Source organism: Zonotrichia albicollis, chromosome 2 (genome assembly GCF_047830755.1).
Source record: "Zonotrichia albicollis isolate bZonAlb1 chromosome 2, bZonAlb1.hap1, whole genome shotgun sequence".
NCBI lineage: Eukaryota > Metazoa > Chordata > Aves > Passeriformes > Passerellidae > Zonotrichia > Zonotrichia albicollis.
The window spans coordinates 30,504,498-30,519,759 of NC_133820.1; the positions used below are offsets into that span (position 1 = coordinate 30,504,498).

Here is a 15,262-nt window from a genome sequence, read left to right on the forward strand (position 1 = left end):
TCCTCCCTGTTTGCTCTGGAGCCTGTTCTGGAGGCAGATTTTCCCTTTGCTTTCACACCACTGTTCTCTGAACCGTACCCCTGGGTACGCCTTGGTGGGAGCAGGGGTCCCCTCAGAGCTGAGTGGCAGTGGCACATGCCTAATTCTTGCCTTCCCTGAAAAGTCACTTTAGAAGTGAAGTGTTGATGTGTGCCACTGCCACCAGTACACCCTGCTTCAGCCCCTGCTCATGGATTTCGTTAATGCTAATTCATGAGGCAAGCAGCCATCACCTGTCACTGAGTGGATCATATCTTCATTACCCTTCATCTCATTCTCAGGCCCTGAATTCTCTGTGAACCCAGAAGAAAACCCAGACAAACAATTTTTTTCTCTCCTCCCTCCCATCCTCAAAGTTCCTGGGCACCAGGTGACTGTTCCCCTCCTTACCATCCTGGAGGGTCCCAGGCCCCTGGCCACCAGGGCCCCATGGAAGAAGGAGGTGATGTTAGCAGCCCACAGTCCAGAGATCCAACCAGTTAGGAGGCACAAGGGGGGGACCTGAACCAGCACTGCTGCTGGACAGACAGTGAAACCCATCAACCTCCAGTAGCAGGGATGCCTCCACCATTGTTTGCATCCTCTGAGGATGGAGGGAGTGACTTATTCTTTTATCTGTTTTGAGAGTCTACTTATAATTGCTACATTGATAGAGCAAACCATGGACTAACATTCAACTTGATCTGCACAGGGTTCAAGTCACTAATTTTATTATAAATTCTGTATTACACTACTTACAGCTTGTACTATGTTAATTTGTTTTGTAGAAATCCTGTGGCATTTGAATAATAATAACTGATGTGCTATACTAATCATATATAGTGTTAATTGATATGTTATGTAATCATAACATCCTATCAAGAATCCTTTAATTGTAACTACAATACAGCACCATCATAATTTTGCCAAAGACTAGCTCTTCCCTTAGTGTGCATGAAAGCCATCCACTATGAATCCTGCTAAGAGCAGATATCTATGTGTATGCACATGCATGGGGGCACAACATCTAATCTGAGCAGGGAATTCAGCAAGTCTCTATGATTAGCCTACTCTGTACAATTTCTTTTATTTTTTGCCTTCTTTTACATTTTCTTAAAAGTATAGCTCAACACAGGCCAGGGAAAGACAGACACGAGTATCCACAATCACATCTCATTTGTCACAACAACCATACTGGATCTGGCTGGGATGGGGCCCATTTTCTCCGTAGCAGCCCTGTGGTACCCTGGCACAGACTGGTGACAAAAGCAGTGTGGGTTACACACCAGCATGTGTGTAATCCACACTGTGGGGGAACTTGCAGAGCCTCAAGGCCTTCTCCACTCCTCACACTGGTGAGCAGGCCGTGGGTGAGCAAGAGGCTGGGAGGGGGCACAGCCACAATTATGGAGCTCAGCTGACTAAAGGCATAACTCATGCCATTAAGGTTTTATGCACAGCAATAAAATTGGGGAGGGGTGGCAGGATGTGGATTTAGCTAAAACAGCCATCACTCAGAGGCTAGCTGGGCTCTGGTCCGCTGCCAGGAGGTGGTGAGTGATCACTTTTGCATCATTTGCCTTTTTTCTTTTTCCCTTAAATTATTAGCCTGGCTTTATCTCTACCCAGGAGCTTTATCTGCAACCAAGAGCTGCTCTGAAGCTGATCCTCCCCCCAGCCTGGATGGGTGGGCCTTGGCTGCCAGACACACTCGGCTGCCACTCAGTGCAGGAGAGACCACAGAGCAGAAGCACTGGCAGCAGACACCTGACAAAAGACTGAGAGAGGGACTTGTACAGTGAAACACGCCCAGGTCTCACTCCCCATAGTCACTGCCTCAGAAACAGCCTCTGAGTGTTTGACATTTAAAACCCCTGGAGCCTATGACAAGAGCTTCCAGCAAAGCTGCAAGCATCAAATACTCTTACCAAGAAGGCAAAAAATGTGTGCTTGCACTAGGGCAGTGGAATAATTAGAAGTAAGGCTTAAAGACTACATGAACTAAATCCTCCAATTTCTGCTATGCAATGGAGTATAATTTCAGTTATCTCAAAAGAATGCTGCAGAGAGAGGAATGTTTCCCACCAGTCTGAACTGACAGATCTTCAGACCAGAATCTAGGCATGGACCAGGGAGCATAGAGAATTAAACACCAAATCCCTCACCATTTTCTGTTTTCATGGCTTTAAATTCTGTGAAAACAGAGGCAGTTTTTACAGAGCTGTTGGAAGTCACCTGTAACTCTTCAGAAGCATTTGGGTACACATATAGTAAGATTAGTTCTGCAATTATGCTTAGTTCTGGGCTTTCCTCCATCTCATCAAATGCAGTTGAGTGGGTTTGCTTCCAACAATCTGAGAAATACAAATTTCCACTGCTCATGAAATGCAACTCAGATTCCCAAGGAAATTTAACCTTGTGTCCCTTCTGTCAGACCATAAAAAAAAGAAAAGGATGATCTTTTTATGAAGATATTTACCAGTCTGGTGTGATTAACAGTTCATCCTCATGTTCAAGACAGCTGGAGCACGATTTATGAACAAGGTTTTTTCTATTTGACTTGTTTTAATGTTTCTCTATTTGACTTGTGCAGGTCACAATCTGCATAAGAAGAGTCTCAAAAGAAGAGAAGCCCAAGCAACCTCTTGGCACAAGTAATTTTTGAAGCTTTATTTACAGTACTTGTGCACAGGGAAGGCAAATAATTCAGCACTTTATTTGAAACAAAGATATAAAGCAACTGAACTGATACAGTACATTAAATGCCTTTAGAGTAGTGCTCAGGTGTAAACTTTGGTATAATTATGTGGCCTCCAGACTTCGGGGTTATTAACAACTTAACTGCAAAGTAATCTGGGTTAAATGATCTTGCTTTTAAGAAATTTCTTTACCAAATAAAACAATACTGTTGACTCATTGTGTTATTGTGTTAAGACATAGTTATAGGCTCGTCAGGAAGGATAGGCAGTGAAGGGAAGTCAGGAGATGGCTCTTTATCTTAGGGAGGGGTTGGTGATGATGCAGTTGAGAGTCTCTGGGAAGGATGAAGATGTGTATTGTTGAGGGAGTATGCTATCAACCACTCATCTGAGACCATGACACTAACTAATTATTCCAAAAAGAATTAAGAAAATATCTTTAGGTCAGCTGTCCTTGTACTTATGGGTGATCTTAACTTTCTAGACCTCAATTAAGAACACTACAAAATGGACACAAGCAGTCTTGAAGCATGTTGAAGATGATTTCTTGGTGGAGATTTTAAGGGAACCGACTAGGGAATGTGCCCACCTAGATTTGTTGTTTGGAAGCAGAGGGGCATTCATGGGCAAAGTGGTGATTGGTGACTGTCTCAGTCACAATGAGCACAAAGTAGCTGAACTTCAATTCATTGGTTTACAAGCACAACCATAAGAAATCACAGCATCATAAAATAATTAAGGTTGGAAAGACTTTAGGATTATCAAGTCTAACCATCATCCTAGCACCATGACCATGTTCAACGTTAAAACATATCAAGTGCCATATCCACTTTTTTAAATGATTGCGGGGAGATGGTGACTTCACCACTTCCCTGGGCAGTCTGTTCCATTGCTTGACAACCCTTTCCATTATTTTTTTTTCCCTAATATCTAATGTAAACCTCCTCTGGTGCACCTCCAGTCCATTTTCTTTCATCGTGTCACTTTCTACATGAGAGAAAAGACTGACTCTCAGTGACTACAGCCTCCTTTCAGGTGGTGGTAGAGAGTGATAAGGTCTCCCTGAGCTGTCTTTTCTCCTGGCTAAACAATGTTATGGAGAATTGTGTAAAAGGCTTTACTAAACTCTAAATAGACAACATCCATAGCCTTTCCCTCATTCTAAGCGGGTCATTTTGTCACAGAAGGAGAACAGGTTGGTCAGGGAAGACCTGCCTTTCATAAACCCTTGCCAGCTGGACCTCATACCCTGGTTTTCCTGTACTTCTTGCATAATGGCGTTCAAGATGATCAGCTCCATGACCTTCACTGGCACGGATGTCAGGCTGACAAGCCTTTAGTTCCCCAGATGCTCCTTCCAATGTTAAAATAAAATCAAAACATTCACTCTTCTAAACAGGCCCTGATCTTTCTCCTGCTTCTGTTGTAAATCAATAACACTGCCATGATAATTTGGAGGAAAAAAAATCCTTATTGTCTGTAATATTATATGAGCATTAGTTTCCTTGTTTGTTTTTGTGTTCTTGTCTGTCTGCATGTCTACTAAACTAAATCAAAAAGGGACTATTTAAAGAAATGACCTGACAGAAGACCTAGGCAAGGAACTGCCTGAGGAAGCTGAAATCACAGAATGATAGAATGGTTTGGGTTGGAAGGGATGTGGAATATATCTAGTTCTTTGTCACTTTGGTTTAAATGAATTTCTTCATCTGCCTTGTGCCTCTCCATCTGCCCATTTACTGTCCTCTCCTTCTTCTTGTACCCATGCACAAGGAACCCCTTTATCTTATACAACCTACAAGATCTTCTGAACTCATAACTCTCCATTTCAGTCCACACACATACTTCCAAGTCTCTTCAGGTTTGTGAGCTTTCTGACCATTCACCAATGGGAGAGTTCCTGTACCAGACCCAAGGCCCTGACATCAGTCCCAACAGAATTTGCTTTCCCCAGTTTTCCCACACAGACAAAAGTGGTAGACTCAGAAGCGGTAAGCCTAAGATGAAAAGATAAGAAATCAAGAAATCTTTTATTTTCCCAACTCCTAAGATCAAAAAGCTAAAGCTATTTCCAAACAGAAATGTGTCAGTGATTTCTTTTCTTGATTTTCATAAATACAGCAAATAGATAAACTATACATTTTTATTAAAATCCCATTTATTCCAACAGTGTCTGAACAGCAGCAACTTTAGGTATGGTGCAACCACTCCATCACTCTGCGTATTTAGCATGTTGACCAAGGGTCTAAGCCACACTTGTCCCAAACACAGGAGATTCTGGAGGCCTATAGTGAACTAAAAGCTGGAAGTGGTGATTTTCTATAACAGTGACTTCCAGTGCATCATTTCTTCCTGCACACTAAAAAGTGCCAAGCAAGGTCCATGTGTATCATAACAATATTTAATGAAAAGGGGAGAACTAAACAGTTTCTTGGAGCAGCTTGTTGTAAGCCTGAGAGTTGCTCATAGCTATGGCATTTTTCAGGCACTGCCAGAAGTAGGGCTGAGACTGAGGATTAGTTGGCCATTCCAGGACTGAACTTCTGCACAGCCTCTTCCTCAGACGCACATAGCGGGACTTCTGCAAAACCTTCTCAAGAAATATCAAGATAATGACATCCATTTTTTCATCCAGAAGCCGCTGATGAGCCATATAAAATGTAGTCTTGTAGCGGCCACTTTTAATATACCTGTTGGTCAGCACAAATATGGTCTTTTTGCTCAGCTGAATGCTCTGGGAAAGGTTGTCAAAGACTGGCTGTCCTGGAAGCCAGTCTCTTCCTTCCAAGCACAAATTGAACTGCCTGGCTTTTTGGTTTTCCAGCCTTTCAACCAGCTCTTGCAGCACCCACTCGTTCACAGTTGGGTCTTCACTGTCATAGGCAATAAAGGCGTCATAGCAAGCAGCTGGAGAAGACAAGCGCCGGTAGCCCTTCAGCCTGGCAGTGCAGTAATGGTAGCTGTACCACACATCCCAGAAGTACAGATGGCTCATCACTGGCATCACCATCAAGGCAAGGATGGCTGAAGATGTCAGAGCATACAGGATCAGATATGATGTGTCCAGCTCACAGGTGTACAGATCCAAGAAAACCACGCTCCTTCCCTTATGTGCCCCTGGGCCAGCACAGGTGACGTCAGTGGCCAGAAGAGGGATGGTCACCTGTGTCCGATTGATCCACCAGACGAACCACACAGCCTCACAGTTACACTTGAAAGGATTGCCGTGCAAAAGCAGCATCTCCAAGTTGTTAATGACATTTTCAGGAAAACTAGATCTCCTAATTATTTGAATCTTGTTTGAGCTGAGGTCCAAGTACCTCAATTTAAAAGCACCTCTGAGAAAATGTTTGGTTAGCATTTGAATGCGATTGTTGCGGAGCATCAGTTCTTGGAGAGATGAAGAGCAATTGGACAGTTCTCGGGGAACATTAGTCAGAAGGTTATTGCTCAGGTCCAGAGTCACTAGGTTCTTCAGAGAGGGGAGGTTTCCCCAGATAAAACTCTTCAGTCGATTATTTGTTAAATTGAGGATCTTGAGACTGGGAGGCATTTCTTCAAAAACACTATGAGGCAAAAAACTGAGCGAGTTAAAGGAAATATCCAGTTCTTCCAGGCTGGTCAGATTCTTGAAGAAGGATAAGTACCTAGAATTTCCATCCACCCATAAAGCATCTAAACGATTTCCTCTGAATTCTAAAATTCGAAGAGATTGACTTTCCATTCCCACATCAATAGTGGTAGAAATGTCATTCTCATTCATCATCAGCTTCCTCAAATGGGCAAGGTTTTTAATAAAACTTAGCACATGAGTAACACCTTCTGTCATAAAATAATATTTGTTATTGCTCAGATCTAGAATTTCTAAAAGTTTTAGTTCTTTGAAAGCTGTTTGATACAGCAAATCGACTCTGTTGTTAGAAAAATCCAGATATTTCAATTCAGACAAGTAAGAGAATTCACTTCCATTTAAAGTTTGACTTATTGCATTACCTGACAAGTTGAGACATTTGAGGGAGCTAAGTCCCTGGAAGTCTGAGGGGTTAACAAAAAATACATTGTTTCTGCTTAAGTCCAGAGTTTTTCCATAGTTTAGGCAATCTTCCTTAACTAAAGATTGGTAGGAAGAAGCTTCTATGTCTTTGGAACGGCAACTTCGCCCGTATACATCATACCTGAAATAATGCATCTCCTGTTGTATTTGCCTGTTGGATTGCTCGACTGAAATGCCTGGATTTGAGCAAAATCCACACAAGTTGCTTTCCCCGGAAGAAGGAGAAATTTTATTCACTGAGAGGTCAATGAACTTAAGAGCTGGGAATTCTTTAAACACTTTCATATCTGCAACTTTAATAAAATTAGTCCCGAGATCCAACATGGTTAGATTCCTAAGACTGAGCAGTGGATGTAGCTCTCGTGCCCTCAGTTCTTTAAAGACATAACCCTTGAGCCTGAGGGTTTCCAGGTTAGAGAGGGAGGAAAATGTCTTAGAAAGATTCAAGTAGGGAGAATACACCTTCAGCTCAAAGTTGAAGGACAGATCAAGCTGCACAAGGCTGGGGAGAAATGTCAAGAACTGGGCATCTCCAATCTCCTTCACAAGGAAATTTTGGGAGAGGTCAAGTTCTTTGAGATTCTTGATGTTTTTAAACCAGCTGCTGGGTATGCTCTGAAGAGAGTTACTGTGAAGCCGCAAAATCCTTAAATTTTCCAAGGAGTCAAAAGCCTTTGAATGTATCTGAATTGAGCCCTTGGGACAGGGAATGCAAGGATATGGGGCATCATAGCAACGTGGGCAATTGCCACTTAGGTCAAGAATTTCTAGGTTGGGAAGGCCACTTAAATCCTGTTCTTGAATCTCTTGAATCATGTTGTTGTAAATATACAATTCCTTTAGAGTAGATGACAAATTGGGTGGGACTTGTGTTAAGTTATTGGACTTCAGGGATAGAATTGTTAACCTTTTCAGTGCCAGGAATGCTGTTTCCTCAATTTCAAATGAAACATTGCATGGATTGCGGTAGTAACAGTTCTGTCCAAGATACAATACCTCTATGTTTGCTAGCTCTGAGAAGCTGGCTTTTTGGATAGAAAAGATATGGTTTGCTTCCAGGCTCAGCAAGGTTAAAGTAGCAGGAAGTCCTCGGGGTATTCCTTCCAACTGGTTTGCATCCAAATACAATGACTTCAATCTTGTCAGGGCAGCAAAACTGCCATTCTCAATTTTCAGTGGGCTGGTGCACACTTTATCTTTGGGCCCCATTTTGACAGGCACACAGTTGCATCTGAAGTCAATTTCCTGGAGGTTTTCAAGATGATGAAAGGATGTTGGGTAGATGTGGGGAATATGGTTAATACTCAGAGTAAGGTTGGTTGCGTTTCCAGGGATCCCTCTGGGGACTTCTGTAATGCGCCGGTCGGTGCAGTCCACTGTCACAGTATCTTCTGAAGATTTAACATCACAGGGTAAAGTTTTGGGAAACCAAGCCCCTGACAGCAGCATTGGGAATATGAAGAGCAAGATAAACGGCAATGCATTTGACATCTTTGCACAAGGTACCTACAACCAAGGAAAAATGGAGGTGTTATTTTAATGCAATGGAAATATTTCATCTATACACTGGGTCAGACTAACGATACATCTAAATTCTGGTTCTTGTCTCACACTGATGAGGAATAGATGTGCAAGTAGGATTAGAAGTTTTTGAAGGTATATGTTCTTTTTCCCCTCAATAGCTTTTTTATTATCTCCAAAATTCTAGTATTTAAATAAATATCACTCTCTAAAAAAGGAATTATTAAAAAAAAAATCTCCTGAAAACGTGAAAAGGGGTGAATAAAGTCTACGTCTCTTTGAACATTCTTCTTAAAGGGAAAATAAGAGGCATTAAACATCCTGCAGATTGCCTTTGCATAATAGCATGGATGAGCAGAGCTTACAAATTTTCCAAATTGTAAGCAAGATGGGTAAAATCTATATTCACTTAAAAGCTTATGTAAAGTTTCAAAACTTCACTAATGGGTGACTGAGTTCCTAATTCAAATTTAATATTTTCATAAGTACTCTTCCTCTAGTACTTGTCAAAACGAATGTAGAGTTGACCTAAGCCAGTCAATGTCTTTATTTAAATAAAGTTTCATACCAGTTTACATTTTCACTGCCCAATAGGGGAAGAAGTATGAAAAAAAAAATTATCAATTTGAGGTGGGCACAAAAAAATGCAAGTTTAAAATTGGGTATGTTCCATAAAAGACTAATAATTGGACTACATAACCAGAGCTAAAATCCCACAGGCATATTAAGAAGCTTCTCTGTCTGTCAAGTCTTTGCTGACTTCATAGATTTGTGTGTTTTATGGTAAAAGATTTTAATATTTCACAACCTATAGTTACTTCCTCAGCAGCACTCCGTGTCCAGGAAACCCTGGCTGGCGGGCTGCCAGCTTGGCTTGTGTGCCAGAGGCAGAGACCATCTTGCTGCCCTGCCCAGCACCTTAACTGCCTGTGTCTGGTGCTGGTCAAGAGCTTTAAAGACAAATCACCCCACGAAAATCAACAGCCCCATTTCTCCCTTGAAAACTCAGTGCTGGAGGCTTGCATGGCACATAGAGGTGTTAAACAACAAGGATTGGTTACGTGTGGCATAATACTGATTAAATGTCAAAACCCAGTTAAGCTGGTGAAAACCAGATGATTTGGCAAAATGTTCAAGATATATGGAAATGTTTTTATCTGGTAAGCTGGGACACAAGAACATACAGAGACTTGCCTAGCAGTCTGTAGTTGAGTCTGTAGTTGAGCACTCAACACCCTGTTGAGTGCTGCCAAAGCTGTGCCTTGCAGGTGACACGGGCTTGGAGGTGACGCGAGGCTTCCTCTTGCTCACCCTGTTTACGTTGAGCACTGTGTGCCCTTAGAGAATACACTGATTTACCTCTGCATCTGTGTATCTGCAAGAGTGCTCTGGTTACTTGCAGGGCAGCAAATGTGAGATCAGGTCTCACACAGCTCTGCACTTCTGCTACTTTGACTCAACATCCAAATGGCATCCCTTTGGTAATTCCTTCAGACATCTTTGGAACTACAGAACCACAGTATAGAAGGAAAAATGTAAAAGTCCACTGCAGACCTTGACTTCAGTGTAACCTGATACAGTGACATGGTGTTGCAGTGCTACCACAGTTTCTTTGTCCATTCCCTGGAAGTGCTGTAGTGCTTTCTTCTTTTCCAGAGATCCTCCGGGAAAAGACAAGGTAGCTAAATACCATGGCTGGTAGCCATGGCAGTCATTCATACAATTATTCAGGGAAGGCTCATTCGGACTAACCAGGCCATGCCTGTGTATTCATATTTTATTATCTCCAACTCTTGTGTTTTCATTTGCTAGGTATCAAATTAACTATCATTTGGCTTATTGGAATTCACTTAGGAAACTCACCCAGAGTTCACTGGGTAAGAGAGGTCACCAGTGTTTTCAGTACAGTCTAACCAATTTGCTTTAGAGCAGGATTAAGTTTTTTTATCTCCTGATGTAGAAAAGCACTTGGATAAAAATGATAAATGAGAATAATCACAGTAAGTGGGAAGTGAATTTGGAAAAGATAAAAGGCATTTATTTCCTCTCACCGCCCAAGCTTTTCAGTAGAATTCCTTTTACTCCAGTAATGTGGTCAGGGATGTGGGAAGGAGAAGGAAGGACTCTGCCATTGCTATTAAATTATATGGAAAATTGAAGGTCTTTCTTAGAGTGACAAGAGACACTGCCATAGAAAAATCTGGCTATATTATTGAAAACAATTTGCCTTCCTTAATACTTTCCCAGGGGACACAGCATGTTATACATGTAAATGATGTTAGGAGACTAATGAAATACCAAAGAATGCCTGTGTTACCATGGCCTGTAATGTCCCAGCAGCTGCCTGCCTCTGTGTCCTGCATTAGCAGACTGATGGAGCCCAGAGCTAGTCTGGTTACCCAAGGCAAGTGCCCATGGAGAACAGCAGCACTGAAATTCAAGTGGGGGAGAGAGAGAGGCCTCCCTGCAGGAACTGCTGGGTTTGAAGATCAAGGGAGATCTGCCTGAGTACACACCAAGCAGAGATTAATGCTGCACATTTAGGTGCCTGAAATTAGGGGCAGCGAATCTGGGGTTTGAAAGTCTTCATGAATATTTTTTAAGAAAGTAATCTTGAGTCTTGTACAATGCTCAGGTTTTGAACTCTCACATATTTCAGTATTTTTAGGAACCTAAAAGTTGTTGCAGAGCCAGCCTATCTTTGTGCTTAATTTCTTTGTATATTCTTCCCTTTCCTGATAATCTTTTTAATGCATTAGCTATTTGAACTGTATAGAGTTACATTCTGTGTAACTGTGCTGTATCTGGCTATTTATATGTTTGAAACCTCACGTCCATTATAGTACCAGAAAAAACAAAAATACTTCTAAACAAGAGCAAAAAGCAATGCTGTTTCAGGCAATGTCTTTGCAATGAGAGGCCTGCTTAAATGTACAGCTAGAGTATGGGAGCTGTTCTTTTCTCTGTGATCTATGCTTGGCTTTATAAGAAGTTTGAAAAGAACTAATCTACTGATCTTAACTGGCATGTGCATAAACTCTTAATGATTTATGGTGTTCTTCAAATATTCAGCAACAGTACAGCTATGTGTTTCTGAAGGAAGTTTTTCTGTAGAGGTTCCACATGCATTTTAGGTTATGACAGGAGGAAAGGGAAGAGAAAAATAAACACTTAAGAACTTAGAGCATTTTGATAAGACATTCATTGCTCGTTCTGTAGCACTGATGTACAATACGTTTTAATGCAAATGAATAATTTCCTTTCTGGTCATGATGCACTGCAATTTATAACCGTAACAGTAAACTGTACCATTCAGAAAACAGAAAAGCAGAATATGTTCTTGAAAATCTTCTACAACAGTACCAGTCAAAGATACCTAAGAGCAATTTTAAAGTGAAAGTTTAACATACCATTTTCTGTGTGCTTCCAGGTCTGGCAGACTTGATGCTGGAAGAGACTATAAAACGGAGCAGAAGAAAACAGCATCCAAGTGGTTTCCAGTGATTCAGCTGAGGTGCAGAAGAGAATGTAACATGACATAACTCACTCAAGACAACAGCAGAAATCACTACTCCATCACTATTTTTCACCTAGATTGCAGCTTGAGAAATAATTGAATGTGAAACAACTGCTTCAACCTACTTCCTCTAACATTTGTACTTTAAACAACAGCACCTCATCTACTGCTCCACCCCCACAGAGATAACTGACTACTCTTATTTTTCCCCCTTTAAACAAATTATTATGTTACTCATACATCCATGTGCTTTTATTCTCACATGCTTCAATATGCTCTCTTCTATGCTACTTTTGAACAGTTTTCATTTCAAACTGCGTTTTACCTAGATACAGTGCCACACCATAAAAAATATAAAAACTACTCAAATAAAGGTTAACACCCAAGCTATGGGGAATTCCAAAGGACAATTGTGAAATATTTGGCCACAAAGTTTAAGATCAATCAGCAAGGAGAAAAATGTGTTTCATAAGCATAAGTCAGTCACTTCAGACTAAACGAAGATTTTGAAGAAGCTCAAGTTCCTCCTTTCCCCCTCCCCCTCTTTTTAGTGTAAACTGCATGAAAAGAGAGACAGAAGTTGCTTATTGATGCTAACAACAGTTCAGTTTTGGAAGTTTAGTAATTCTTATTATTATTTGGTGTTTGCTCCTGATGAAAACAGCTTCAAGAACAGGGACAGTTCTAAGTTGAATACTCTATGGAAGAAATGTCTGTTAAGTGAATGGGACTTTGGGGAAGCGAAACAAACCCAATGAGGATAAAATAGATAGTGGCAAGGGGACAGGAAATGGCATACAACAAAGTCAAAACTATGTGGGAGAGTGTAGAAGGGCCAAAACTTAAAACTGCATGGATAGACTTATGCTGATGACAATCCAGCATTTCACAGAACATGGCTTCTTGCAGACAGGTTCATACTTACAAGCCTCCATGCTCACCAGAACAGACTGGTTTGATTTTCAGGATGTTTATTAGGTGGAGTTTGTGGGGTTTTTCCATGCCTTCCTTCTCCACATATTTTTCTTTACATTTGAAATTGCAATTTATAATTTCTCTGACTATAGTGGAGCTGAGAAATTTATTTCAGGTGATAAGAACCTGAAGAATAAACAGGGAAAGAATTTGTAATCATACTTTCAAATTTCCTGTGTTTAGTGTCTGAGTCATATAGACATAAACAGGGAATTTTTACAGCATTGTTACCATTTCAATCAAGGCGTAGAAAAGGGCCTATTAATTCCCAAATATATTAATTCGGGACTATATTTCTCACCTTTGTGCCTGAATCCTAGAAGGACTGCAATGCAGAATAATTCTTCTTCTCTTTACTGATAATTGGATTTTGCTTTTCTAAAAATATCGAGGTTTTCATTGGGTGCTACCATAACCAATGCAAAAATCTTACTAAAATCCTGCTGTGCGAAAACCTTCACTCTACACTAGCAAACACTCTACACTAGCTATTCTACTCTGGATATTTCACATTGTGGCTGTCACAACAAAGGAAAGTTACCTTCCACTCATTTATATTATTGACCCTATAGTAAAGATAATGTGCTTAACTAATTATGAAAGAAGAGAATGATTTCACACAAGCTGGACCGTGTTGATTTCTTCAAGTACCCAGCCATGTTCCTGCTATGTGACACAAGATCATGAGATGCTTAATATGTATTTGTTTTGGTTGCAAGTGGGTTTCTTAATCCATGTACAATCACCCAAACCAATAATTATTTGCAGGTGCACAGGGTCTTTGGAGATCTTCCTTGCAGTCTAAATCCACAAACTTCAGATGTTTTAATATCTAGGCAGACACTCAGCGTTTTATTTTGAAATAAGGCTGATTCTTCTTTATATTAGAAACTTACTGTTACCCATCTAAGAGCACACGAGTTTCAATTCTCTACAGAGTGAAACTGCAGGATTAGCTAAACATTAATAGAAACACAGAGCGTGATTTTGCTGCTTTTTTCCCCTTATTTTTACCAATGAAATGTGGAAAGCAAAATACAGCAATATTTCCCTTCAAAAGTGGTGGAAGTAAATGCAATACAGTTCAGAACTCCACAATATAGTTTGGTTTTTGGAGGCACAGGAAGTTGCTGGTTTACTGATTTTAAAAGTTCAGTTTCCCTCAGAAGTTGCACATAATCTCTTGTCTCCTCTAAAACACAAAGTAACCAAAAACCAAAAAATACTTCCTACTCCATCACATGTTAGGGGAGGATCCACTGGTAAGAGCAAATGCACATTGCTGCAGCTGTGAGTGAAGAATGTAATTTAAAATAAAGCAGGAACTTGTAATTGCTTTAGTCCTTCACCTATGAGTTTTGTCATCAGTTAGTTTGTAATCAGATTCCTTTTTTCCCCCTTTGTCTTCTAAAAGAAAACATACAGCAAGTTGCTTTAACTTATTTATCAAAATTAGGATTCCACTGTGTTCATCTTAAATCTGGGTAGTTCATTTGCAGTCCTAAGGTCTTGCAGCAATGCCTTCTTTCTAAAGTGCTGATCCTCGTTTCAAGAATGAGGATACAACACCACCTATTCATAGTTAATACAACATTCAGTGTAACATTGCATAATTTACCCATGAAATTATTCAAGAAAAGCAGTTATCCTGCTCAGTTTTTGAAATACATAACTTGACTCTTCTAACTGATGTAGACAGATGTGCAGAACAAACCAAAAAGAGAAATGGATAGCAAAATTGGGGAAATGATAACAAAATCACTTGCAGATGCCTTAAAGGTTCTGTATGTATGATCTGTGTGTATTTGATGTAAGCTCCTTGCTGACAGCCCTTGCAAAAATGTATTTGCAGGCACTAAAATTAACCAAAACAATAAACAGGAGACTGGCATTGGAGGAGACAGGTGTACAACAAGAGCAGAGAAAGCACTCAGAGTTTGGTGACCATGGAGAAAATGACAAGGTCTAAAGTCCAAATAGAAATTAACCTGGCTACTGCAGAAAAAGAGAATAAAGTATTCCTATAAAAGTATTAACAACCAAAGAAGGGCTAAGGAAAATCTTTATCTCAGTTCAGTTTTGGGCCCTTCAGGACAAGAAAGACATTGAGGTTTCACTCCCCACAGTCCAATGCACCAGGCTCTGAGTGTTTGACATTTAAAACCCCTGGCGTCTATGAAAAGAGCTTCCAGCAAAGCTGCAAACATCAAATACTCTTACCAAGAAAGCCAAAAATGTGTGCTTGCAGTAGGGCACTGGAATGATTAAAAGTAAGGCTTAAAGACTAAATGAGCTAAATCCTCCAATTTCTGCTATGTAACAGAGTATAATTTCAGTTATCTCAAAAGAATGCTGCAGAGAGAGGAATGTTTCCCACCAGGCTGAACTGACAGATCTTCAGACCAGAATCCAGGCATGGACCAGGGAGCACAGAGAATTAAACACCAAACCCCTCACCATTTTCTGTTCTCATGGCTT

The 15,262-nt window shown here is 40.6% G+C and overlaps 1 protein-coding gene across 1 annotated transcript; it reads right to left on the bottom strand.

Annotated features, from left to right (window-relative positions):
* Positions 1–2,676: 2,676 nt before the first annotated feature.
* Positions 2,677–11,833, bottom strand: LOC141728148 (toll-like receptor 7). Its single transcript, XM_074534693.1, has 2 exons — positions 11,703–11,833; positions 2,677–8,277 (listed from the first exon to the last, which is right to left on the bottom strand). Exons 1-2 carry the CDS (start codon positions 11,703–11,705, stop codon positions 5,137–5,139), a joined length of 3,144 nt encoding a protein of 1,047 aa, XP_074390794.1. The 5' UTR covers positions 11,706–11,833; the 3' UTR covers positions 2,677–5,136.
* Between the last annotated feature and the right edge of the window lie 3,429 nt (positions 11,834–15,262).